Source organism: Mobula birostris, chromosome 14 (genome assembly GCF_030028105.1).
Source record: "Mobula birostris isolate sMobBir1 chromosome 14, sMobBir1.hap1, whole genome shotgun sequence".
Lineage (NCBI taxonomy): Eukaryota > Metazoa > Chordata > Chondrichthyes > Myliobatiformes > Myliobatidae > Mobula > Mobula birostris.
The window spans coordinates 42,340,895-42,368,686 of record NC_092383.1 but is presented as its reverse complement, the minus strand read 5'-3'; the positions used below and the strand labels follow the sequence as shown (position 1 = coordinate 42,368,686).

The following is a 27,792-nucleotide window of genomic DNA, read 5'->3' as shown; positions in this document are numbered from 1 at the left end:
TCCTCCCCACTGTTGTGCAAGTCTGATCAGCAGCTACAGGGAATGATCGATGGAGATTATTGCTGCTAAACGAGGTTCTATCAGTTATTAAATACAAGGGCTTACATATTTTTTCCCCAGCCTGGACTGTGAATGATTAAACAATGTGTTTAATAAAGATGTGAAAAGTACAATTGTTTTGTGTGTTATTAGTTTAGGCAGATTTTGTTTGCCTATTATTCTGACTTAGATGATGATCAGACATCCCGTGTGTTCAATACCATCCGCCCTGCTCTGCTGAGGGAGAAGCTGACAGCGATGCAGGTGGATGCTTTCCTGGTATCATGGATTCTTGATTACCTGACTGGCAGACCACAGTACGTGTGCTTGCAACACTGTGTGTCCGACAGAGTGATCAGCAGCACTGGGGCTCCACAGGGGACTGTCTTGTCTCCCTTTCTCTTCACCATTTACACCTCGGAGTTCAACTACTGCACAGAGTCTTGTCATCTTCAGAAGTTTTCTGATGACTCTGCCATAGTTGGATGCATCAGCAAGGGAGATGAGGCTGAGTACAGGGCTACAGTAGGAAACTTTGTCACATGGTATGAGCAGAATTATCTGCAGCTTAATGTGAAAAAGACTAAGGAGCTGGTGGTAGACCTGAGGAGAGCTAGGGTACCGGTGACCCCCGTTTCCATCGAGGGGGGTCAGTGTGACCATGGTGGAGGATTACAAATACCTGGGGATACGAATTGACAATAAACTGGACTGGTCAAAGAACACTGAGGCTGTCTACAAGAAGGGTCAGAGCCGTCTCTATTTCCTGAGGAGACTGAGGTCCTTTAACATCTGCCGGATGAGGCTGAGGATGTTCTACGAGTCTGTGGTGGCCAGCGCTATCATGTTTGCTGTTGTGTGCTTGGGCAGCAGGCTGAGGGTAGCAGATGCCAACAGAATCAACAAACTCATTCGTAAGGCCAGTGATGTTGTGGGGATGGAACTGGACTCTCTGACGGTGGTGTCTGAAAAGAGGATGCTGTCCAAGTTGCATGCCATCTTGGTCAATGTCTCCCATCCACTACATAATGTACTGGGTGGGCACAGGAGTACATTCAGCCAGAGACTCATTCCACCGAGATGCGACACAGAGCGTCATAGGAAGTCATTCCTGCCTGTGGCCATCAAACTTTACAACTCCTCCCTTGGAGGGTCAGATACCCTGAGCCAATAGGCTGGTCCTGGACTTAGTTCATAATTTGCTGGCATAATTTACATATTACTATGTAGCTATTTATGGTTCTATTACTATTTATTACTTATGGTGCAACTGTAATGAAAACCAGTTTCCTCCGGGATCGATAAAGTATGACCATGACTATGACTAGGACCACATTTAGCAGAAAACCAGGTAATTGCAAAGGATTTGCAAACATTTTCTTGCAACTGTACCTGGAACATTTGATGGTAAAACTTTCAGCTGTCTGACTTTACTGCTTTGGAATATAATATAATATTATCACTATCTAACCTCCTTTGAAAGATAACTTCTGTGTACTTGTTGCTTCAAATTCTGGTACTGATATCCTTATATTGCTGGATGTGACTTGTTTTCATCTAGCAGTGGAAGAAGTGCAGAGATGCGAAATGATACTGTAAGATAGAAACAAAGAAAACGCACACACTCTCAGAAGCATGGTGGGGGGGGTGCTTTACAAAAACATAATAACTGATGTTGATTAACATCTCACTGATTTGAATTTGTGTAAAAAAAATAAGAGACTGGAGCAGCTAAGATAAAGCTATAACTACACAAATATGGCATCAATGGGACAAACTTTCTTAGGCTGAATTACCCTTTTATTTATTTATTAGTATTCCCCTTCTTAGTACACTTTGCACATGAGAAATAAGGCCCTATTATATGGAGAAAAAATAAACTTGGTGTAAACAATAAAACTGAAGTTTCTGAACTTTGAGTGCAAGGGTAATTTTTTTAGCTCTATTTGGCCATGATTCATTTTCTAACACTGTTCCAGTAATTTAGAAGTAATTTGACGGAATGATATATTCAACATTTTAAGTCATCATGATAGTTGCACAGAAATGCTATTTGAATACAAAGATCAGGTTACTGCCTATGACTTACTGCCAGATGTTTCTTGTAAAATAGACAATGCTGAGAATTTTAAATTCATGCTTTTGTATATATTCAAGGATGTGTTGCAATTGCATATATATTCCATAATCTTCCTGTAGAAGCAAATATTAATATAATGATGCTTTATTCCATAAGGATATTGATGTAGCAATTTCAGTTTAAGATCAGGCATTAGTAAAAATCCACATCTTGTATTATAATTTGTTAATAACATATGCAGCCAATTAAAACAACTAACAAGCTAAAAACTGGTATACTTCTAGCAACACACATCAAAGTTGCTGGTGAACGCAGCAGGCCAGGCAGCATCTCTAGGAAGAGGTGCAGTCGACGTTTCAGGCCGAGACCCTTTGTCAGGACTAACTGAAGGAAGAGTGAGTAAGGGATTTGAAAGTTGGAGGGGGAGGGGGAGATCCAAAATGATAGGAGAAGACAGGAGGGGGAGGGATGGAGCCAAGAGCTGGACAGGTGATTGGCAAAAAGGGATACGAGAGGATCATGGGACAGGAGGTCCAGGAAGAAAGACGGGGGGGGGGGGGACCCAGAGGATGGGCAAGAGGTATATTCAGAGGGACAGAGGGAGAAAAAGGAGAGTGAGAGAAAGAATGTGTGCATAAAAATAAGTAACAGATGGGGTACGAGGGGGAGGTGGGGCCTAGCGGAAGTTAGAGAAGTCGATGTTCATGCCATCAGGTTGGAGGCTACACCGACGGAATATAAGGTGTTGTTCCTCCAACCTGAGTGTGGCTTCATCTTTACAGTAGAGGAGGCCGTGGATAGACATGTCAGAATGGGAATGGGATGTGGAATTAAAATGTGTGGCCACTGGGAGATCCTGCTTTCTCTGGCAGACAGAGCGTAGATGTTCAGCAAAGCGGTCTCCCAGTCTGCGTCGGGTCTCACCAATATATAGAAGGCCACATCGGGAGCACCGGACGCAGTATATCACCCCAGTCGACTCACAGGTGAAGTGTTGCCTCACCTGGAAGGATTGTTTGGGGCCCTGAATGGTGGTAAGGGAGGAAGTGTAAGGGCATGTGTAGCACTTATTCCGCTTACACGGATAAGTGCCAGGAGCTGGCGGAATTAGTCCTTATTCTTAATAATTTCTCCTTTGGCTCCTCCCACTTCCTCCAAACTAAAGGTGTAGCTATGGACACCCGTATGGGTCCTAGCTATGCCTGCCTTTTTGTTGGGTTTGTGGAACAATCTATGTTCCGTGCCTATTCTGGTATCTGTCATCCACTTTTCCTTCGCTACATCGATGACTGCATTGGCGCTGCTTCCTGCATGCATGCAGAACTCGTTGACTTTATTAAGTTTGCCTCCAACTTTCACCCTGCCCTCAAGTTTACCTGGTCCATTTCCGACACCTCTCTCCCCTTTCTAGATCTCTCTGTCTCTGGAGACAGCTTATCCACTGATGTCTACTATAAGCCTACTGACTCTCACAGCTATCTGGACTATTCCTCTGCTCACCCTGTCTCTTGCAAAAACGCCATCCCCTCCTCGCAATTCCTCCGTCTCCGCCGTATCTGCTCTCAGGATGAGGCTTTTCATTCTAGGACGAGGGAGATGTCTTCAGTTTTTAAAGAAAGGGGCTTCCCTTCCTCCACTATCAACTCGGCTCTTAAACGTATCTCCCCCATTTCACGTACATCTGCTCTCACTCCATCCTCCCACCACCCCACTAGGAATAGGGTTCCCCTGGTCCTCACCTACCACCCCACCAGCCTCCGGGTCCAACATATTATTCTCCGTAACTTCCGCCACCTCCAACGGGATCCCACCACTAAGCACATCTTTCCCTCCCCCCCCCCGCATTCCGCAGGGATCGCTCCCTACACAACTCCCTTGTCCACTCGTCCCCCCCATCCCTCCCCACTGATCTCCCTCCTGGCACTTATCCGTGTAAGCGGAACAAGTGCTACACATGCCCTTACACTTCCTCCCTTACCACCATTCAGGGCCCCAAACAGTCCTTCCAGGTGAGGCAACACTTCACCTGTGAGTCGACTGGGGTGATATACTGCGTCCGGTGCTCCCGATGTGGCCTTTTATATATTGGCGAGACCCGACGCAGACTGGGAGACCGCTTTGCTGAACATCTACGCTCTGTCTGCCAGAGAAAGCAGGATCTCCCAGTGGCCACACATTTTAATTCCACATCCCATTCCCATTCTGACATGTCTATCCACGACCTCCTCTACTGTAAAGATGAAGCCACACTCAGGTTGGAGGAACAACACCTTATATTCCGTCTGGGTAGCCTCCAACCTGATGGCATGAACATCGACTTCTCTAACTTCCACTAGGCCCCACCTCCCCCTCGTACCCCATTTGTTACTTATTTTTATGCACACATTCTTTCTCTCACTCTCCTTTTTCTCCCTCTGTCCCTCTGAATATACCTCTTGCCCATCCTCTGGGTCCCCTCCCCCTTGTCTTTCTTCCCGGACCTCCTGTCCCACGATCCTCTCATATCCCCTTTTGCCAATCACCTGTCCAGCTCTTGGCTCCATCCCTCCCCCTCCTGTCTTCTCCTATCATTTTGGATCTCCCCCTCCCCCTCCAACTTTCAAATCCCTTACTCACTCTTCCTTCAGTTAGTCCTGACGAAGGGTCTCGGCCTGAAACGTCGACTGTACCTCTTCCTAGAGATGCTGCCTGGCCTGCTGCGTTCACCAGCAACTTTGATGTGTGTTGCTTGAATTTCCAGCATCTGCAGAATTCCTGTTGTTTATGTACAATGATATATTGATTTTATTTTAAAGTAATTGCTGTGCACATCACCAGCAGTGTCTTCTCACATTATTACTCAGGATGTATCCTCATCCCTGTTACCCTTCTATATGCTTGTCCCTCCAATAACAGCAGCATCCAAAAGCACAACATGTTCCTTGCCTATGGTGATTACCTTTACGCATGTAAATATCAGCAAAAATAAAGTTACAGTCTCTGGTCCCTGTTGTAAACCTCGTTCTTTAAACATTCTTATTTCACCCCCTTTCTATGTCGCTGTCCAAAACAGAATCAGATTGTGCAATCTTCGTGCATTTTTTACAGTGTGATATACAATACTTTGGATCATGTATCTGTGCAGTCATTAAGTCTGCCCATTTCCACTTCATCCATCATCCATAGCTGAAGGTGTGTGTATGGACAAAGATGCAAAGCAACCTTAAAGGGTCATGACATATTGAATTAAGTGGCTATGAATGTTTTGAGTGCAAATGTTAACAAATGTGAGTTCACCAAATTTAATGCAGAAGAGGAGAGCATTTTTTTAATTGATGTGAGATTGTGTACCTTAATGCTGTAAGGAACATGGCTGCTCTTGTATACAAGTCACTGAAGGACTGGTGAAGCTAGAGATAAAGGATGGTAAATGATATGATGATCTTCATCAGGTGGGAGTTTGATTACTGGAGTAAACATGTCTTATTGCAATTGTGTAGAGCCTTGGTGCGACCACAATAAAGTTACAGCATTTTGGTTTCCTTAAATAACAGAGGATGTTCTAACCATAAAAAGATTGTGGTGAATGTTTCATTAAACTGGTTCCAGGGCTGGTAGGTTTGCTGAATGAGAAGAGAATGAATAGTTATTACAGCTATCTTTAAAGTTTCGAAGAATGAGAGAACATCTCATCCTTGTTCTGAGCTGGTTAAGATCAGAACTGCAGGAAACAGTGGAGATGTAGTTGAGAACCCTGATGAAGTAAGGAAAAAGGAAAAGCACCAATGTGGGAAATGCCACAGACAGAAAGAATGCGAGAGGTGCCTAATAGCTGGAATAATGCAATGGAATCCTTACAGGAAGTGGGGTATAAGAAATGTATTCAAGGTGTTGCCTGTGGTCTTGGATAATACTGTGTGGTGGTCCTCTTACCTGAGAAATGGGGGGAAATGTCAGAGAATAAACCACATCAAAGTGAGAGCAGGATGAAGTGGGGACAGAAATGGTGAACCTTTTGAATTTCGAATGAGAGCAGGATTCAGCAGTGATACAGTGATCAATCTACATGAAAAACAAGGTGATTGAAGGGGAACTGATCAGGATTGAAACAAGGAATATTGCAGGTATCTTAGAAGATTATTGGTAAATTGGGTTATTATTGTAAAATATACCCAGCTACAGTGAAAAACTTGTGGGAAAAGATCTTTTCATCACAAGAGTGCATTGAAGTAGTACAAGGGAAAACAATAACAATGCTGAGTAAAGTGTTAAAAATTATAGAGAAAGTGCAGAATGTAGCTTGGGACCGGAGGGTTGCTATTTCTTGACCAATGGGTAGAGTTCAAGTTGAGGTTATTCAGTGCAAGAACAATTCCAGCCAAGTACACAAGGAGTGTGATGGTATAGAGAGCTGGATTTAAGTATTAACATAGAGCAGCGCTTCCCAACTTTTTTTTTTAATGCCATGGACCCCAGGTTGGAACCCCTGATATCGAGGCTCGTTTTTTGGGGACAGGAAAACTGAAAACTACCTTTTCTCAGAAGTGGAGATCAAAACTACGCAATAACTCTAGAAGTGTCACCAAGGCCCTGTCCAGTTGCGGGAAGGCATCCTTGAGCCTATACTCAGGAATAAAGTCAAGATAGAAAGAAATAAGTTCTGTGGGAATAGACTGAAAAGATGGGTCTCCCATTGCAATAATGCTTATGGATTTTTATGAAGGATGTCAAAGTGTGTTGTGCCTTTTGATGCAACTAGGTTTGAAAGCTGTGGAGAAAAGATCTCCAGAAAAAAATGAGGGTAGTGTTTTACTCAGGCTATCATCTTTAACCATAGTTGATGAGACTTACACCTATACCTGAACTATTTCTACCACCAGTTCTCACCATTACCCCCTCCCACCTCTTCTCTCCTCAAGTAGAGCAAGGTTTGGATTCCCCTTCCATGCCAGAGAGGTCATTCTCTCCAGGACACTATGATTGCATGTCAATCCACATTAACCGCTATGCATGGCACCATCCCCTTTAAACCTAGGATTTTGGACTTGACCTTTTACCACTTGTTCAATGCATGTTCGTGAAGCAGCACCTCATCTTCCAACTTGACATGACACAACCTTCTTGTCTCAACATTGAATTCAACCTTCTCAGGTAATGAGCCATTCCAGACTTGTTAGTACATGTGGCCACTGTGTAGTTTCCCTTTCCTGGTAATATAGGCAACAGTCTGCTGGAAGAACTCAGCAGGTTGAGCAACATCTCTTGATGAAAGTAATTGTTGCCATGTCATTTCAAAACCCTGCATCAATATGCTGCTTGACCCACTGAGCTCTTTCAGCAGATTGTTCATTGTTCCAGATTCAAGCAACTATAGAATCTTGTTTCTCCTGGTAATTTTAGATTGCACTTGATATCTACCTGCTCTTCTCTCACACACTGTTTATTATTCACAAGCCTCTACCACCCTTTTTAGCCAACACAACCACCTTAATTATTCACCCTTCCTTGGTCTCTTACCTATCACAGAGCTTCCCTTTTGTTTTCTCTGTCTCTTTCTCCAACCCTGCTGGTCGCTCTCAAAAGTTTTGTTTCTCACTTTTCTCAATTCTGATTGATAAGGTAATCACAGTAGCTTTGTTCATCTTCCCAAGGATGGAGTGACCTGAATGTAGCCAGGATTTTCTATTTCTATGTCTGAATGCTTTGCATTGAAGACGAACCCTTGATTGTCCATAGAATATTTTTATAATCAACATTAAGCAAGAACCACAATTTCTTTGTTTAACCTAAAAATGGCTTGTGTAAGACATTTTTGGAATGCGGTCAAAATTCTGTAGATAATAGTCAAACCCAAGTTTTAAATATGTGCCATTTCTCATGTATTTTCCTGAACTTTTTGCCAAGCAATATTTCTTTCAAGTTTTGCCCACAATGTTGACTGAATCATTCAAGAACATCTGTTTTATTTCAACATTCAGTGCTTAATTAAAATTGTTAGATTCTTAAAAAAACTTTCCTGTTCCGTAACTGTGAAAATTCTATAAGAGTTTATGTTCATATAAGGAGTAGGATTGAAATGGGGAGAAATTTGACTTTTGCGTGGATGGTGGGATTGGAATCCTATACCCCGGAGGGCTGTAGAGATTCAGTCATAGATAGCTATACAACATGGACACAGGCCCTTTGGCCCAACTGGTTGATACCAACTAAAATGTCCCATCCAAGTTACTCCTGTTTGCCAATAATATTTCCAGTCAATGATCTATCCAACTGTCTTCTAAAAATTTCTATTGTATCGGTCTCAACCACTTCCTAAAATGTTGCACCTCAAGTTCCTATTAAATCTTTTCAATTCTCACCTTAAACTTATCCCCTCCAGGCTTTCATTCCCCAGTCCTGGGGGAAAAATCATGAGTGCATTGCCCTTCATGATTTTATACATTTCTATACAATCACCTCTCAGCTTCTGTCCATCCTGTCCCTATAACTCAGCCCCTCAAGCCCTGATAATATCCTTGTAAATCTTTATTGCATTCTTTTTAGTTTAATATCATCCTTCCTATAGCACGCCCACCAGTAATGGACACAATACTCAATGTGTGGCCTCACCAGCATCCTAGACAACCGTCATGAACTCCTACTTTTTATACTCAATGCCCTGACTTATGAAGGCCATCGTGCCAAAAGCCTCCTTTGCCACCCTGACTACCTCTGACTCCACTTTCAGTGAACCATTTACTTGTACTCCAAAGTCCTTCTGTATTACAATACTGCCCAGGGCTCAATTATGCACTTTGAAGGTCCTGCCTAGGTCCCCCCTTCACCCCTCCCCACCCAGATGCAACATACCACACTTATCTAAATTAAATTCATTGTTTGCTTTCATAACAGCGATTGATAGATCTCTAGAAATGAAGTTAATCAGGGGACATAAGGACAGGGCAGAAAATGACGCAGGGGTAGGATTTTTCATGTGGTCTTGTTGAATGGGAGAACAGGCTCAAAGGTCCAAATAATCTGCTTTTACTCCTAATTATGTTTAATGGCCCTGATACACTAGGTACCATGTTCTTTGTTCATTAACCCGATTTAATAATAATCGAATTAAATTGTACATTTCATAAAATTAGTTTCATTATGTTAAAACTAAATGTATTCTGTATATTAGTCTGAGAGAGATTCATTAGATGTAAACGGTAAAACCTTTGCATGGATGTAATTGTTATTCTTTCCCATTGCGCAGCAACATTTTGGAATTTAGTGACAGAATTGTTACTGATTTTTATTTGTTTGCTGAAGTGGTAGATTTGGATGAAGATTATTTTCTTCAACTTCTAAAGGGTGCCTTTAATTTAAGGTTATTTTTGAAGTTTCCACTTCTTTTAATATAGGAGAACAATTGGGTTGCATATAGATTTTTTTTCAGATATAGTGGTAAAGGTGACTTTCTTTGTTAATGTCTGTCTTTATTGAAAAGTGGCTGCTGAGATTGAAAGAGGGCCATGTTTACGAGGGAGTGGTGTTGTACAGTGTGGGCTTGTAGGTGACCTTTGCTTTATTTTGCAAGACTCAGAGAGTGAGTTGACAACTCTGTGCTCAACCTACCCACGTACATTTCAATAAGTATTGTCTTCATACTGAAGCTCAATGACAGAGAGTGGTGTAGCCTTGGTTTTGGAATGGAAGCAAGATAGGTTTAGAAGTTTCTCAAAGCCTGTAGATTACCATAACAATAACCACATTGAAGGTGCTGGCAGCTTTACAGTGAGAAATACTGGGAAAAGTATTGGGGCAATGTCACAACTTGCTTGACACCATTTTGTGCGCCATTGAGTTCAGACCTGTGTTGTCTGGTTGGTTAAGCTTGTAGCTTGCAAGTGATCGTGATTTGACATAAAATGGGGGCATTATTCTGAGGCAGAAAATATGCACAGTCCTCAAAGGCTGGTGAAATCAAAAAAGGCCATGTACACTGCCCTTGTGTCATTGGGAGGAGATGATTGCAGATGATCTTGTGACTTCCCCTATGGAAGACAGGAGAGAAATCCCTCTGAACTTACCATGGTTGCCTTTTTATTGAAGATGGTCATGATTAGCAAACATGAGGCATGTGAAGTCACTTTTGCTTCAACTTCAGAGGTGAGTTTGGAAATTGATGACTCTAGTTTCTCTCCACCAAATCTTAGAATTTGGGAAGGGTATGTGCTCCAGAGGCCTTGTCGTTTCTCAATTGGCAAGAAAGTCTTGTCATTCACATATAACTGACAAGTTAAGAACTCTGCACTGGATAGTTTAATGTTAGATGGAGTTGAGGGCACTCTGTCAAAGACTTCTGGTTGAGAATTTGCTCAGGATGCTCTCTGAATAGATGCTGACTCCCTCTCTATCCTTAACTCTTTTCCATTCTTGGTTCTCAGCAAGATAAACAGCTGCATATTGATTTGACAGTCATTCGGAATCTGAGTTGCTGGACTTCCTGTGCTCTTTCCATCCAGCATCTATTCTTTAGGTTTGTAGAATATCCATGCAGTATTGTCTGATCTCCATTCATCTCGGACTCCCATACTACTTGGTCAAGGCAGTCTAGGTGAGGGTTCTGCAGCAGTCATTTGAGGCAGCTTAAAACACTTTTGTAAATGCAGCTGTAGAAGATACTGAGCTTCATGTGGAGTGTATAGATTTTTCCAAAAAATACTTTGCTGCTCATCATTTTAAAATGAAAAAAATTGTAGGAAGTTCACCAAGATAAGTAAAATGCAGCATATATAATGTGATTTTTGAGCTAATGACTTTGAAGAATATTTCTCCTCAATTTCTGAGGCCCTTGCCTGAAACCTCATTGAGTAATGTTGAGCATTGTGGTTTGCAGTGTGTTATTAGTCCATATGTAGAAATGCAGTGTGGCAAAATATCAAATTGCTTTTTATAGTACAATTATGAGTAAATACCTTTTAAAATTAAACAGCGTTTTTTTTTCTCTTTGCTGTTGTCTCTTTTTTTGTAGTCCTACTTTTGATCAAATAAACATCTTCTGGAATAAAATCTGAAGGACAGAGTAGGCAGGGATATTTAATCAAAGTGCCTATGCGTATGACTTTGAAGACAATTTTAGCTTGGGTAGTTCTCTGCACCTACACACATGTAGCAGTGAATGTATGTGATAATTGAGTAACATAAATAATAAATTATATTGCTATTAAATAATGTAATATTTTCTTTAGCTATATATTCCAACTATAGAAAATAATTTTTTGCAACCTTAGTTTCTTCCTCCCCAAGTCTTTGACCTTGAGAGGTTGCATGGCTGCAGCATGCCTTTACTGTTATCACTCCCACATGCAAGTTGCACATCTTTGGAAAACTTGGTATATCTTCTGTGGTAGAAATATTCTATTTCATGCTCACCAATAATAGTCAGTGTTTGCTTTGTGCAATATGTTTGATCGTATCCACCTTGAGCACAATGTTTATAAACCTAAGTGTATAAATTCTTACTATGTCAGAACGTTGATATATTTCATGTATTTGCTTTGATTTATTTTTCAAGGTCTACAGAGGAACTGGTGCTAAGTGCCCAGTTAAATTTAGGATTTTGGTGCAAGGTATTCCTTAAAAGGAGAACAGAATTGGAAAGGCTAAAATGCTCAATATTGATGCATTGGGTAATGACCCATTAGAAAAGAGGTTTTAGAATATTAAAGTGTCTGTATGTCATGAGTATTTTAGCTGCTTAGAAGTCATGCTAACAAGGGTGATGGACATAATTATTCCAATCATTGTTTCAGAATAGCAACAGAAATGAAGGAAAATTTCAGCACTTAAGTTTGTCTGTTTTGTTTTTGTGCAGATTTATTCTCCTGATCATACCAGTAGTAGTTTCCCATCAAATCCATCGACACCTGTTGGATCACCATCGCCTTTACCTGGTAAGATTTGGCTATTTTTATAACTTTAGAAAACCCAAATGAAGCTGAATGCAGACTAGTTCTGCGTGTGCTTATAGGCTATATAATAAATATAGATGCAAGTTTCATCCACCAGAAGCCAGCAGAAAAGTTAAGTCATTCAAGTATCCTTCATAGCTTCCTTAAAGTCTTCTGTTCAATATTTTGTGATAAGAGATGCTGCTGTCACATAGGCAAGCCCGCTGGTTATTGTTCAATAAAATTATCCAATTATCTGATGATGCTGCTGCAAGTAATTTGTTCATTGATCCTGTGCAAACAGTACATATACTTGTGCATATGTCAATCAACTCAACTATGACTTTAGCAGCATTCAAACTAGGTGGAATGGAGACTTGGTGACAATAAAAAGATGACTCATGATCTTGGAGGCATTAGGCTAGGAGTTAACTATGCAGAACCTATGATGAGCCACCCTTTTGGTGTTAGTTCTGACATCTTTGCTACATTAGGACTCGGTTATTTCAGTTACAAAGGCAGTTTGCATTCAATTGAGTGGAAGGTCAGAACTATCTAGTAACATCAGTATAAGTCAGAATTACTGACTTTTATCTGACAACTTGAGTACGTTCCAAGCTTTTCGTCTGATTGTGATCTTAGGACACTTGTATTCTGTGCTGGACATTGCATTGAGTGTAGAGCAGAAAGTATGTATATCCCAGTGATTAGGTTAGTAAGTGTGCCTACTGAAAAGCACACAAAACCAGCATTCCTATTCACTTCATTTTGGGAGAAGAGACTTGATACAGAAGCACAAGTAGAACATAATGCATCTTTTATAATTGAGGTGATTATTTTTGAATCTGGAGCTCATGCAGTGATGTCCTGGAGCTATAATCATTGACCTCCAATACCCACAATTAACTTCTGTGGGCAAGGTATGACTCTCGCTATTGGAGTACTTGCCCTTGATACTCATAGATTTCAGCTTTACCCAGGCTTCATAATGTCAATTCAAACACTGGCTTGACATCACCACATCTCTGAACTCAACTTTTTGGATTATTTTTTTCTATCAAGACTGAGGCGAACTGGTGCAAAATTGTTAAAGCCTAAAATGGGCATCAGTAAGTTCTTGGTGAAGTAGTACTTTTGCTATCATCCCTACCAGTCTGCCACTGATTGAGAGCGATCACTCTGCCATAGATTAACCAGAATTAAATGCATCTTTTGTGATCAAGTTGTACCTAAGCAAATTTCCAGGGTAGATGCTAGTGTTCAGCTATAGTGGAATAGAGGAGTAGCTAGTTAGAGTGTAGATCTTCATTATTGTTGCTGGGATGTTGTCTAGTCCCATTACTTTTGCTATATCTAGTCTCCTCATCTGCACTTTGACACTATGTGAAATGAATTGAATAGGCTGACTTCTGTGATAGTGAGGACCTTGAGCACAATTTGAGAGGGATCATCTGTTCAGCATTGCTAAAAGTGCATTCGTCTTTTTAGCAGTCACATGGTCATTTGAGGATTAGAATGTTCTTGAAGCTATCACTTTCTGTCCATAACAGTTTATGTCTCAATATTGGCAGGACTGCAGAGTCTTGATTTGATCTGTTTACAAGATCATGCACGCTGATTGTTTCGCATTAATGTCCTGTGTTGTGGTTCTGCATTGTTGGCATTTTTTGGCTTGACCAACGTTACATACAGTCCATCTCTCTGCACTCATTGAACTAGTGTGAATGAGTGCTATTGTGAGTAATTAGGTTACACATTGTAGTGTTGAGTATTTCTGATGCTGGTCATGATTCACTGCTCCTCAAGAACTTAAAAGTTCTTCAGTGTAGGGGAGCACTGATTGAGCAGCTGAAGGAGGATGCGAAAATACAGTAGATAACAATCAGGAGGTGGTAGCCTTCATGTTTGACCTGCTGTCATAGAGTTCTGAGGGTCTGATCAGTACTTCTCCACCCTGCTGCCCCCACTGTGGGTCACCCATGCTGCTGGAAACAGGGCAGGCCTAGGGATTGTGATGGAGAAGTCTAATGCTTGTATGTAAAGTGTGATTTTGTGATTGCAACAACATCAGAATGTTGCTTCACTGGAATGTGCTAAAATTCTACCAATGCAGACACTAGTCCCCAGATACTTATGAGGAGGGCTTTACAAGTTCAGCTAGGCTGGAGCAATTTTATGTCAGAATTTGTGCTTTGATAATGCGGAATGGCAGAGTGCTGCTAGAATGAACCACATTGATGGGGTTGCTGTCATGTGCATGCCAAACTGGGTAAGGATCACAGATTTCTTCCCTGAAAGACATTCGTGATACAGATAATTTTTATACCTGTCTTGTAATGATTTTTGTTAAATTCTAGCTCACTGATTTTGATTTAAATTCCACGGCTTCTGTAGTAACACTTGAAAAAGACCCCTGACTTCTAATCTAGGAGTTTAATTATTGAGGCACTACATACTCAATAGTATCAGTAGTTTACCAGTGTCTTAAAATGTTTAGTGAAAAGTATTCAGCCCCCACAACTATTTTAACAATTTATATTCTGTCTCGATTTCTAAATTTAAAATATATTGAGGTAGGATTTTTGAGCTAATTTACAAAACATTGTGCATCATGTCAAATCAAAAGAAAAATTCCAAAACCAGTGAACAATTTGCTAAACAAGTGTTGGAGAAGTGATAAAGAAGAAGCCTTGGCTAGAACAAAACCTAACCTTGCCCATAAAGTCTTTGCAAAGCGTCACTTAGAAGATACTGTAAAGATGTGGTAGAAGGTCTTGTATTTGGATTAGACTAAAGTGGAACATTTTGGCCTCAACTCTAATCAGTACATGTAGCATAAATCTAATACTGTGCAGCAACTAAGCAACACTATCCCTACTGTAAAGTATGGCGGAGGTAGCATCATGCTATGAGGATGCTTTTCAGCAGTATGAACTGGAAATCTAGTCAGGTTTGATGGGAAGATGAATGCTGCTAAATATGGTGAGATCCTGGATAAAAACATGCTAGCCTCTGCCCGAAAGCTTAAAGTGGACAGGAAGTTCATCTTTCAGCAGGACAATGACCCAAAGCACACTGCAAGAGCAACCATGGAGTGGCTTCAAAGAAGTAAATTGATGTTCTTAAGTGGCCCGTCAGCTCTGACCTTAACTTGATCAAACATCTCTGGCAAGATCTCAAGATTGCTGTCCACTTCTGCTCCCCAACTAAGGTGGCACAGATTGATCAATTTTGCAAGGAGGAATGGGCAAATTTTGCTCCATCATAGTGCAAAGCAAACTTATAAAGACTTATCCAAAAAGACTACTTGCTGTAATAGCTGTGAGTGGTGGTTCATCTAAGTGCTGAGCAAAGGGGAAGCAATATTTTTAAACTGCTGACATTTCAGTTTTTGAATTTTTAGTTTTTCATGCTTTATAATTTTCCCCCCTTTTTTGGGTCTACTGTGGGGGGGAAAAGCAGGTGACTTACGATTAAATTGATCAAAATCCCTGATTGTAATACTCATTTATGTAAAAATGATGGGGCTGAATAGTTTTACAAGGCATTGTAATTTTTAATTATTTTAATTGCATTTTTAAATTTTCATTTAAGTTCTTTTGAATGTATGAGTATCAGAGGTAGTTTTGTATATTAAATCTCTTTATTAGACAGAAAGCTTAACACACACCAGGGCCTCTCAGTTTTGGCCGGGGAAATCCTGTGTTATGCTGGGGCTGGGCTTCATTTATAAGCTGAGTGAAGGATATCATTTCCAGTTAAGTGCTGTCCTCGTGGGCAGGCAACCAGTAACCTTAAACATTTCATTGGCCAGCATAAACATTAGAGCCATGCTTTTATCTGTTTCCTCCATTCATATTTGCTCCTGCTTTGAGATTTGCACATTTTTCATTTGTTCTGAATTCTTTGAACCACTAATTGTTGGTTTGCTTACTTAACCTTACTACCACAAGTTCTCACTGAGGTGTCTTCCCTCATTTACTCAAAGATTCCTTATGAAAGGTATTTCGGCCACTGCCCCATCTCGATCTAATTCACTTATAAATTGATAGACTGCCTTCAATGCCTTCACACTTTCCCCTCTGTCAAAGTTCTCAAGATGGTGTTGGTGATATATGGTGACGTTTTGCAGGCAGCTCAAAAACTGCTAGCTATTCTACTAAATATACTACTTCTGAACTATGATCACTGCAATCTGCAGCCTGTAATTTCCCTTTAAGGAATTTACTTTTGAGCCATCTGAATGATCTAGCGTTCTTACAATCTCCTGAAGGAATTGGCAAACTGGACTATTGACAATGTAGGTATAGCCATCGCTGGAGCAGAATTCAGGCCAGATTGTGGCATCAAAGCCCGAGAGTGGAAAACAAGTTGATGTTTAGCCAATTTAAGCACCGAGCCAGATTTAAAAGGTTAAAGCATTGAGGCAGAGAGTGAAATAGAAAAGGTGTCCAGCTCACTTCTCTGTCAGCTAAGATTCCCCACCTGAGCCGGTAACATCTGCCTGGGTTTGACCTAGCTTCCTCTCTTCTTGCTACTACAGTCAGGTGGGAGATGCTGGAGTTTTGGGGCTTATGCCCCCAGGTTCAGAAGTAGTTGTTGCCCTGCAGCCATTGGACTCCTGGACCAGATTTGAGTGCTGAGCTGACTCCACAGTTGTGGATGCACTTTTGAGAACTTCGCAGTTCATGTTCTATGTATTATTTGTTTATTTTTTTAGTACTTAAATGATTTGTTCTTTTGCACATTGAATGATTGTCAGTGTTTCTTGTGTGTTTTTTGTGGATTCTGTTGTGTTTCTTTGTTTTACGGTTGTCTGCAAGGAGATGAATCTCAGGGTTGCATGTAGTCTATACTTTGATAATAAATTTACTTCCAACTTTGAATAGAATGTGAGTCCCTTAGCCAAAATGATTTGGAGAAAGCATGATAGAAAAGGCCAGGTTATGGATAAAGAACAAAACAATTGCATAAATATTCATGTCATTGTTTCCAAGTAAAAATGGAAAAAACGGCAGGGCAAATTTCATTACATCTGTAATTGAATTAAAGATGTGTTTCATGAATGCACTTCCTTCAAAAAAAATGTTTGGTATTGATTGAGCTCTGACTCCAACAGAGATTTTGGCTCAAAATGGAACATCTTAGCCAATGTGGGCCTGCAGCAGAACTCTATCACAGTCTTTGATGTGCTCCGTCATACAATCAACCCAATAACCTAACCCTTGGTTAGCGTAGTGTGTGGAAAGGGTATGCCAAGAGTCACATCAGCCACAACAAAGTGGGAAAAATAACATGGGACTACATGTGTGGTAAATGTCAAAAGCAGCATGCGTGAGTTGAGTTATGCAATCCTGTAGCTGCAGGATCAGATCAAAACTGTGCCATCCGGCCACATTCAGATATGAATGTCAAGGTGCATTGAAACAACTAGATGGAGGAGAATGTGCCCAGAATATCCCCAGCCTCAATGTTGCTAGAACCCAGTATGCAAGTACCAACATGAGAATGAAGCATCCGCAACAAAGACATACTTAATCCTGGCAGACCTATTATCTCAGCTTGCTCCTGCCCCACCGAACTCGTTTCTGCATACCTCAACACGGTTTTATCCCCCCTTGTTCAATCCCTTCCTACCTATGTTCGTGACACTTCTCACGCTCTTAAACTTTTCAATGATTTTAAGTTCCCTGGCCCCCACCGCTTTATTTTCACCATGGATGTCCAGTCCCTATATACTTCCATCCCCCATCAGGAAGGTCTCAAAGCTCTCTGCTTCTTTTTGGATTCCAGACGTAATCAGTTCCCCTCTACCACCACTCTGCTCCGTCTAGCGGAATTAGTCCTTACTCTTAATAATTTCTCCTTTGGCTCCTCCCACTTCCTCCAAACTAAAGGTGTAGCTATGGGCACCCGTATGGGTCCTAGCTATGCCTGCCTTTTTGTTGGCTTTGTGGAACAATCTATGTTCCAAGCCTATTCTGATATCTGTCCCCCACTTTTCCTTCGCTACATCGATGACTGCATTGGCGCTGCTTCCTGCAGGCATGCTGAGCTCGTTGACTTCATTAACCTTGCCTCCAACTTTCACCCTCTCCTCAAGTTTACCTGGTCCATTTCCGACACCTCCCTCCCCTTTCTAGATCTTTCTGTCTCTATCTCTGGAGACAGCTTATCCACTGATGTCTATTATAAGCCTACTGACTCTCACAGTTATCTGGGCTATTCCTCTTCTCACCCTGTCTCTTGCAAAAATGCCATCCCCTTCTCGCAATTCCTCCGTCTCTGCCGCATCTGCTCTCAGGATGAGGCTTTTCATTCCAGGACGAGGGAGATGTCCTCCTTTTTTAAAGAAAGGGGCTTCCCTTCCTCCACCATCCTCCCGCCACCCCACTAGGAATAGGATTCCCCTGGTCCTCACCTATCACCCCACCAGCCTCCGGGTCCAACATATTATTCTCCGTAACTTCCGCCACCTCCAAGGGGATCGCACCACTGAGCACATCTTTCCCTCCCCCCTCTCTCTGCTTTCCGCAGGGATGGTTCCCTACGCGACTACCTTGTCCATTCGTCCCCCCCCCATCCCTCCCCACTGATCTCCCTCCTGGCACTTATCCTTGTAAGCGGAACAAGTGCTACACATGCCCTTATACTTCCTCCCTTACCACCATTTAGGGCCCCAGACAGTCCTTCCAGGTGAGGCGACACTTCACCTGTGAGTCGACTGGGGTGATATACTGCGTCCGGTGCTCCCGATGTGGCCTTCTATATATTGGCGAGACCTGACGCAGACTGGGAGACCGCTTTGCTGAACACCTACGCTCTGTCCACCAGAGAAAGCAGGATCTCCCAGTGGCCACACATTTTAATTCCACATCCCATTTCCATTCTGACATGTCTATCCACGGCCTCCTCTACTGTAAAGATGAAGCCACACTCAGGTTGGAGGAACAACACCTTATATTCCGTCTGGGTAGCCTCCAACCTGGTGGCATGAACATTGACTTCTCTAACTTCTGCTAATGCCCCACCTCCCCCTCGTACCCCATCCATTATTTATTTTTATACACACATTCTTTCTCTCACTCTCCTTTTTTCCCTCTTTCTCCCTCTGTCCCTCTGACTATACCCCTTGCCCATCCTCTGGGTTCCCCCCCGGCTTGTCTTTCTCCCTGGGCCTCCTGTCCCATGATCCTCTCATATCCCCTTTGCCTATCACCTGTCCAGCTCTTGGCTCCATCCCTCCCCCTCCTGACTTCTCCTATCATTTTGGATCTCCCCCTCCCCCTCCCACTTTCAAATCTCTTACTAACTCTTCCTTCAGTTAGTCCTGATGAAGGGTCTCAGCCTGAAATGTCGACTGTACCTCTTCCTAGAGATGCTGCCTGGCCTGCTGCGTTCACCAGCAACTTTGATGTGTGTTGCTTGAATTTCCAGCATCTGCAAAATTCCTGTTGTTTGATATTTAACCACCTCCTGAGTTTTGCACTATCATTAAAGACAACTTTCAACCACCTCAATTTATTTTGTAATGCAAAAGGACTGGATACAACAAAAGCTAGTGGATCAGGTGCACTCCAGAACTGTTCTTTGAAGATTCAAGATTGTTTAATGTTGTTTTCTGTGCACAAGTGTAAGGAGAATAAAATAATTGTATTCTGGATCCAGTGCAGCATCAAAAAAAGCAAAAGATAAAGAACACAGTAATAAAAACACACAATAAATATAAATACATAAGATAGTTTATATAGATAGATCGATTGTATGTCTATAAAGTGATGCTAGACTGTACATAAGGTGACTGACAGGAAATAGTAAAGTAGCGGTGGAGTTGGTGAGTGGAGATGTTGATCAGTTTACTACTGTGCCGCCGATGTAAAGGGGAGCTTGAGTGTTGCAACTTCTCTTGAAGTCAATAACTATGTCCTTTGACCTTAAGAGGTTATTTGCCTGACACCAGGCCTCTGATGATCTTAGAGTTGATCAGTTTCAGCTGATCTGTTACAGAACAGTTACAATATTGGCAATATGAAAGACATATAGAGGTATGTCTTACAGAAAAAGTAGGACAAATCAAAACGAATCACTTACCCTCCTAATATTTAACTCTTAATCATAAGCAAAGTAATGGAAGATTTCATTTACATTGCCACTGTGACCTGTAGAATCTGCTCCATAATGCTCAGTTTGGGTTCCTTTAGGAATAGCCAGTTCCAGATTACATGATCTTGGTGGAAACATGGGCAAAAGAACTGAATTCCAGAGTTGAATGTGACATTTGCAAATATCACATTTGACTGTGTGTCATCAGGTGGTCCTGTGAAATTGAAGAAATTGTAATCAAATAAACACTCCAGGAATTGGTGTCATCTCTGACACACAGGAAGAGTTTGTGTTATTCTGAGAACAAACTTCTGGACATTGCTGCAGAGGAACTTGGGGCAATAAGTTAGGCCTAACCATATTCAGCTGCTTTAATAATCTACCTCCTCTTTAGGAGAAGAGGAGTTCAGTGGGTAGTACCATTCCGGCTGACCGGAAGTGCATTGAGAGCGGTAAGCGTAAAGGAGTTTCGTGCTTACTGTTCTGGTTAACTACAGATGGTGCAATCCGGGGATATTACGATCGAAGAACGTGTTTGCAGACCGGATATTGAACTTTCTACCGTTGGACTTCGGCCACATTCCACCGTGATACAACACTGGCGGCATGGGAGGTCGTTCCTGCCTGTGGCCATCGAACGTGCAGCTCCTCCCGGGGAGGGTCAGACACCCTGAGCCAATAGACTGGTCCTGGACTTATTTTCCATCTGGCATAGTTTGCATTTTGTTGTTTGATTGTTGTGGTTTTTGTATTGCTATATTTACGCTCTATTCTTGGTTGGTGCGGCTGTAACGAAACCAAATTTCCCTCGGGATTAATAAAGTATTTCTAATTCTAATTAATTCTGCATATACAAGGACAAGAGTGAAGGTGTTTGATGAATTCCCTATATTCCATTCCATTCACAGCTCGGAAAGTAAAGCTGTATTCAGCAAGCTCTAAACTACTGTCAGAGGCTCTAAAAGTGATTAGAAATACTCAAAACTTCTTAACAATAACCTAAACAGAAAGAATTTAACCACTGTCATGCAATATTCAACAGCATTAATGTTGCTGAGAATTCCAGTCTGGGGAATGGGTCTGGACTAGAAACTGAATTGGACATGCCATCTACCTACTGCAGTCAAAATGGCAAGTATAAGCTGTCAGAGCAGAATTCAGCTCATTGAATCTGCTCTTCCATAACTTGGCTTCAAACTCCCTCTGTGACAACAAGTTACCCAGATTCGTTACCTTCTGCATTGGTTTATAAGAGATGTCCCTTTATTTTGAGACTCTGCCTTTGGATTCTAAACTTCCCTGCTAATGGAAACGTCCTCTCCATGTCCACTCTATTCAGGCCTTCCAGTATTTGATAGGTTTCAGTAAGATTCTGGTTCATCCTTTCAACCTCTCAATAAGCTTCAAGTCCAAGGCCTTAAAAAACACCTTGTGCAACTGGATCCTCAATTTCCTCACTTGCAGACCACAGTTAGTTTGGATTGGCAACAACAACATCTCCACGATTTCCCTCAGCACACAATTCTCCAATGCTTCAATGCCATAGTTAAACTTCCTGACAACAGCAGTATTATTGGTGAATCAGCATATAGAAAGAAGACTGAAAATCTGGCTGAGTGGTCCCACAACAATAACCTCTTACTCGATGTCAGGAAGACTAAGGACATGATTATTGGGGGATGATCATTGGGGGATCAGAAGTACAGAGAGTCAGCAACTTTAAATTCTTTGGTATTATCATTTCAGAGGATCTGTTGTAAGTCCAGAACGTAAGTGCTGTTACAAAGGAAGTACGACAGTACCTCTACTTTCTTAGAAGTTTGGGAAGATTCAACATGTCCTTTAAAATTTTGACAGACTTCTATAGACGTGTGATGGAGAGTAAATTAACTGGTTACATCATGGTCTGGTATGGAAACAACAATGCCCTTGTACAAAAAAGCCTACAAAAAGTAGTGGATACAGCCTAGTCCATCATAAAACCCTCACCATCATGGAGTGCATCTGCACAGAGCATTGTCACAGGAAAGCAGCATTCGTCATCAGGGACCCCCACCATTCAGGCCATGCTCTGATCTCACTGTTGTCATTAGGAAAAAGGTACAGGAGCCTCAAAACCTGCACCACCAGGTTCAGAAACAGTTATTATCCCTCAACCGTCAGGTTCTTGAACCAGAGAGGATAACTTCACTCAATTTCACTCACCTCATCACAGAACTGGACTCACTTTCAAGGACTCTTCATCTCATGTTCTCAATATTTATTGCTTGCTTGCTTATCTATTTATTTTTTCTTTTTCTTGGATTTGCACTTTTTTTTTGCACATTTGTTGTTGAGTATGACCTTTCATTCATTCTATTGTGTTTCTTGTATTTATTGTGATTGCCTGCAAGAAAATAAATCTCAGGGTTGTATATGGTGACACATATCTACTTTGATAATAAATTTACTTTGAACTTTAAACTTCCATTGAGTACAAGCAAAGCAATTAAATAATCCTCATATATTAAATCTTTCATACCTGGAATTACTCTTCTAAACCCTGCCCAGAGTCAGCACATCTTTCCTTGGACATGGGGGCCCAAAATTGTTCTCAATATTATAAATGTCATCTTACCAGTGCCACCCGGTATCTGACCAGTGCAGAGCTGTGTATTTTGGGCAAACAGTTCTCCCTGTCATTTCTGAAAACCCGTCCAACACAAGAAGTCATATGTTTTACTTTCCACTTCCCTGGAGTAGCACAGATCCAACAACTCAAGTTTCAACACCATCGAGAACAAGATAACCTACTGGATTGGTGTTCTGCCTACTGCTATACTCATTCCCCTTCCCGTAGCCCCTCCTCCCACACTGATCTTTGTTGCACTATGACCAGAATGTGTACTTACCACCAGGCTTTAAGATCTGGGTCTCTTGAAGGTTAAGGAGGTTAAGCATTTCACCAAATAACTCCAGCAAACTTGTACAGATGTACCATTGAAAATACACTGTCTGGGGCCACATGGTGTGGTATGGCATTTTGAATGTGCAGGAAGTTAAGCTGCAGAGTGGAGGGCTCAGTCCAATACATCACGTGTGCATTCCTCCCCACTATCAAAAGTACATCAAGAAGGCAGCTTCTATCATCAAAGATCCCCATTATCCAGGCCATATCATCTTTGCACAGGAAATGGGCGGAGGTTTTAAAAAAAAAACCTGAAGTCCCACACCAGGTTTAAGAACAGCTACTATTTGGTTCTTAGACTAACTTGTACTACCTTAGTATAATAACACTTTGACCGTTTTGCATTATAATGGACTTCTTTTTCTTCCTTCTTTCATTATCATCATCATCATCATCAGGTGCTATGCCTACTTCGAGCTTTGACTGCCATGGCCCACACACTCCTGTTTCGGGTCAAGTGGATCAATTCTTTTCCAGTTCTCTGGCTGCTGTCTCCATCATCATTTGTCTTTGTCTTCCTCTTGCTTTCTTCCTTTCAATCTTTCTCATAATTACTATGCATTCTAACTCCTCTTTCCTAATCACATGTCCAATAAAGTTACGTTGCCTTTTCATGATCTCATACATTATTTCAATTTTTGTGTTTGCTCTGTTCATGACATCCTTGTTAGATATTCGTTTCGTCCATGATATTCTTTGCATCCTCCTCAAAAACCACATCTCTGCTGCTACAATTTGTTTCCTCATGTTACTAGATATTGTCCAACATTCTAAGCCATATAACATAACTGGATAAATGTAACATTTCAGTACTCTGAGGTGGATTGGTGGATTGTCATGCCTAGTATAGTATTGGTCAGTATACTCTTCATTCTTGTAAAGGTGTCTTTTGCCATTCCTATTCTTCTTTTGATGTCCAAGTCACACCTGCCATCTGATGTCACCCAACTTCCTAAGTAGCAAAGTTCTGTACTTGTTTCAGGTCTTCCCCATTTATTCTCAACCTGCAGATAGGATTCTCCGTCTTTTTGGATATCACCATACATTCTGTCTTCTTGCAATTGATAGATAGACCCATTTTTGCACTTTCTTCAACAATTATATCAACTAAGTTTTGTAGTTCTTCCTCTGTACTTGCAATTAACACAGTGTCATCTGCATATCTGAAATTATTGATGTTTTCACCACCAACTTTGATTCCCAAGAAGTCTCTTATATTTGCTTCTATAACTTTGTGTAATTTATCTTTCTCTTGTGGATGTTGTCTCGAATTGTATGTGTCTATAATGCTATCACAAACAAGAGCTGGAAATCCAAGCAACACCCAAAATGTTGGAGGAACTCTGCAAGCCAGGCAGCATCTGTGAAAAAGAGTAAAGGTGATGTTTTGGCCAAGCCCCTTCGGCAGGACTGAAGGAAAAAAGCTGAGGAGTAGATTTAAAAGGTGGGTGGAGGGGAGAGAGAAACACAGGGTGATAGGTGAAACCTGAAGGGGAATGGATGAAGTAAAGAGCTGGGAAGTTGATTGGTGAAAGAAATACAGGGCTGGAGAAGAGGGAGACTGGTAGAAGGAGTCATATACTACATCCAGTGCTCCTGGTGTGGCCTCCTGTATATCGGTGAGACCCAACATAGATTGGGAGACCGCTTTGCTGAGCACCTATGCTACATCTGCCCGAAAAAGTGGGATCTCCCAGTGGCCATCCATTTTAATTCCACTTCCCACTCCAATATCTCTATCCATGCCTCTTCCACTGTCATAATGATGCCCCAGCCTCCAACCTGATGGCATGGACATTGATTTCTCGAACTTATGGTAATGTCCCCCTCCCCCCCTTCACCATTCCCCATCCTCTTTTCCCTCTCTCACCTCATCTCCTTGCCTGCCCATTGCCTCCCTCTGGTGCTCCCTCCCCCTTTTCTTTCTTCCATGGCCTTCTGTCCTATTCTATCAGACTCTCCCCTTCTCCAGCCCTGTATCTCTTTCACCACTAAACTTTCCAGCTCTTTACTTCATTCCTCCCCCTATCGCCTTGTGTTTCTCTCTCCCCTCCACCCACCTTTTAAATCTACTCCTCAGCTTTATTTCTTCAGTCCTGCTGAAGGGTCTGAGCCTGAAATGTTGGCTGTACTCTTTTCCATAGATGCTGCCTGCCCTGCTGAGTTCCTCCAGCATTTTGTGTGTGCTGCCTGTAATGCTGTTGCAAGTAAACTTGTAAGTAAACGTCATTGCACTTGTGCATATGACAACAATAAACCTGACTTGTACCATTTGCAAAATGCACCTTTATTCACCAGGGTCACTTTGACAGCACGTTCCATGATTGTGAATCTGCCACTGAGAAAGATGAGGCTAATGGGAACATTGAGAGCTCCAGGTTCCTCTTGTTCATCTGGCTGTCCATTATTGCTTTGTGAGTGTAAATCCTGGATCACTGGGGCCTCTTCTGGGGGAGGTATGACTTGTACAAAATGGACAGGTTACACCTGAACCCAAAGGGGTCCAATATCCCAGCAGGCAGATGTAATAGAGCTGTTATGGAGGGTTTAAACTAATTTGGTAGCGGGGTGGGAACTGGAGTGATAGGGCTGAGGAAGGGGAAAACAAATAAATTAAAGATAGCATGCAACAGAGATGAAAGAAAGGACAGGCAGGAGATGAGACATAATCACAGCCAGTGGAATGAGTTACAGGGCAATAGAGGCATGGTGCAGTTAAAACAGAAAGCAACAAATACTGGACTGAAAGTGTTATATTTGAATGCACGCAGCATAAGAAATAAAATGGACGATCTTGAAATTCAACTACTGATTGGCAAGTGTGATGTTGTGACCATTCTGAAACTTGGCTAAAGGATGGCTGCCATTGGGAGCTGAATGTCCAAGGATATACGGTGTATCCGAGAGATAGGTTAGTAGGCAGAGGGGGTGGTGTGGCCCTGTGTATAAAAAAAATAATATTAAATCATTAGAAAGGGATGACATAGGATTGGAAAGTGTAGAGTATCTTTGGGTTAAGTTAATAAATGGCAAGGGCAAAAGGATCCTAATGGCAGTTGTATACAGGCCTCCAAACAGCAGCCAAGGAAATTGTGGAGATTGAAAAGGTGTGTCAGAAGGGCCATGTCATGATAATTGTTTGGATTTTAACATGAAGTGAATTGGGAAAACCAGGCCAGTACTAGACCTTGAGAGAGAATTTGTAGAATGTCTTACAGATGGCTTTTTAGAACAGCTTCTTGTTGAGCCCACTAGGGGATCAGCTGTGCTGGATTGGGTGTTGTGCAACGATCCAGAGGTGATAATAGAGCTTTAAGGTTAAGGAACCCTTGGGGAACAGTGATCACAATATGGCATGTTCACTTTGAAATTTGAGAAGGAGAAACTAAATTCCAATGTGTCAGTATTTCAGTGGAATAAAGGAAATTACAATGGCATGAGAGGGGAACTAGCCAAGGATGACTGGAAAGAGACATTAGCAGGAAGGATAGCAGAGCAGCAATGGCTGAATTTCTGTGAAAAATGAGGGAAGTGCAAGACAGATATATTCCAAATAAGAAGAAATCTTCGAATAGAAGAAGGACACTACTACTGTGGCTGACAAGTGAAGTCAGAGCCAAAGTAAAAGCAAAAGAGAGGGCATAGAAGGAAGCCAAAGCTAGTGGGAAGATACAGGATTGGGAAGCTTTTAGAAACTTTCAGAAGGAAACCCAGAAGGTTGTTAGGAAGGAAAAGATGAATTATGGAAGGAAGCTGGCGACTAATATCAAGGAAGGTACTAAAAGGTTTTTTAGGTATATAAAGGGTAAAAGAGAGCTGAGAGTAGATACAGAACCAATAGAAAATGATTCTGGAGATATTGTAACGAGAGACTCAGAGATGCCAGAGGAATTGAATGCGTATTTTGCGTCAGCCTTCACAGTGGAAAAGACATCTGCAGTATACCGGACATTCAAGAGTGTCAGGGAAGTGAAGCATATGCACTGAAAGTTACGACTGAGAAAGTACTCAGGAAGCTTAATGGTCTGAGAGTGGATAAATCTCCTGGATCTAATGGAATGCACCCTTGGGTTCTGAAGGAAGTAGCTGGGGAGACTGCAGAGGCATTGATGATAATCTTTCAAGAATCGATAGATTCTGGCATTGTACCGGATGACTGGAAAATTGCAAATGTTACTCTGATATTTAAGAAGTGTGGGAGACAGCAGAAGGGAAACTATTGACCTGTTAGCCTGACATCAGTGGTTGGGAAGTTGTTGGAATCGATTGTTAGGGATGAGATTATGGAGTACCTGGAAGCACATAACAAGAGAGGCCAAAGTCAGCATGGTTTCCTGAAAGGAAAATCCTGCCTGACTAACCTACTGCAATTTTTTGAGGAAATTGCAAGCAGGGTAGACAAAGGAGATGCAGTAGTTGTGGTGTACTTGGATTTTCAGAATGCCTTTGACAGGGTGTTGCCCATGAGTCTGCTTAGCAAGATAAGAGCCCATGGAATTACAGGAAAGTTACTAGTATGGGTGGAGCATTTGCTGATCGTCAGAAAACAGAGAGTGGGAATAAAGGGATCCTATTCTGGCTGGCTGCCAGTTACTAGTGGAGTTCCACAGGGATTGGTGTTGGGACTGCTGCTTTTTGTGATGTATGTCAATGATTTGGACTGTGGAATGAATGGAAAGTGTGTGGTCATGCACTTTGGTGGAAGAAATAAACAGGCAGAC

At 41.8% G+C, this 27,792-nt stretch overlaps 1 protein-coding gene across 6 annotated transcripts in view; it reads left to right on the top strand.

The window, feature by feature from the left end:
- Window positions 1-27,792, top strand: part of tcf12 (transcription factor 12) — a 361,463-nt gene that overhangs the window by 265,589 nt on the left and 68,082 nt on the right. For all 6 annotated transcript variants that reach the window (XM_072278449.1, XM_072278450.1, XM_072278446.1 and 3 more), the window contains one exon: window positions 11,946-12,024. In XM_072278449.1, the coding sequence (XP_072134550.1) occupies window positions 11,946-12,024 (79 nt within the window). The remainder of the gene's footprint in view (window positions 1-11,945; window positions 12,025-27,792) is intronic.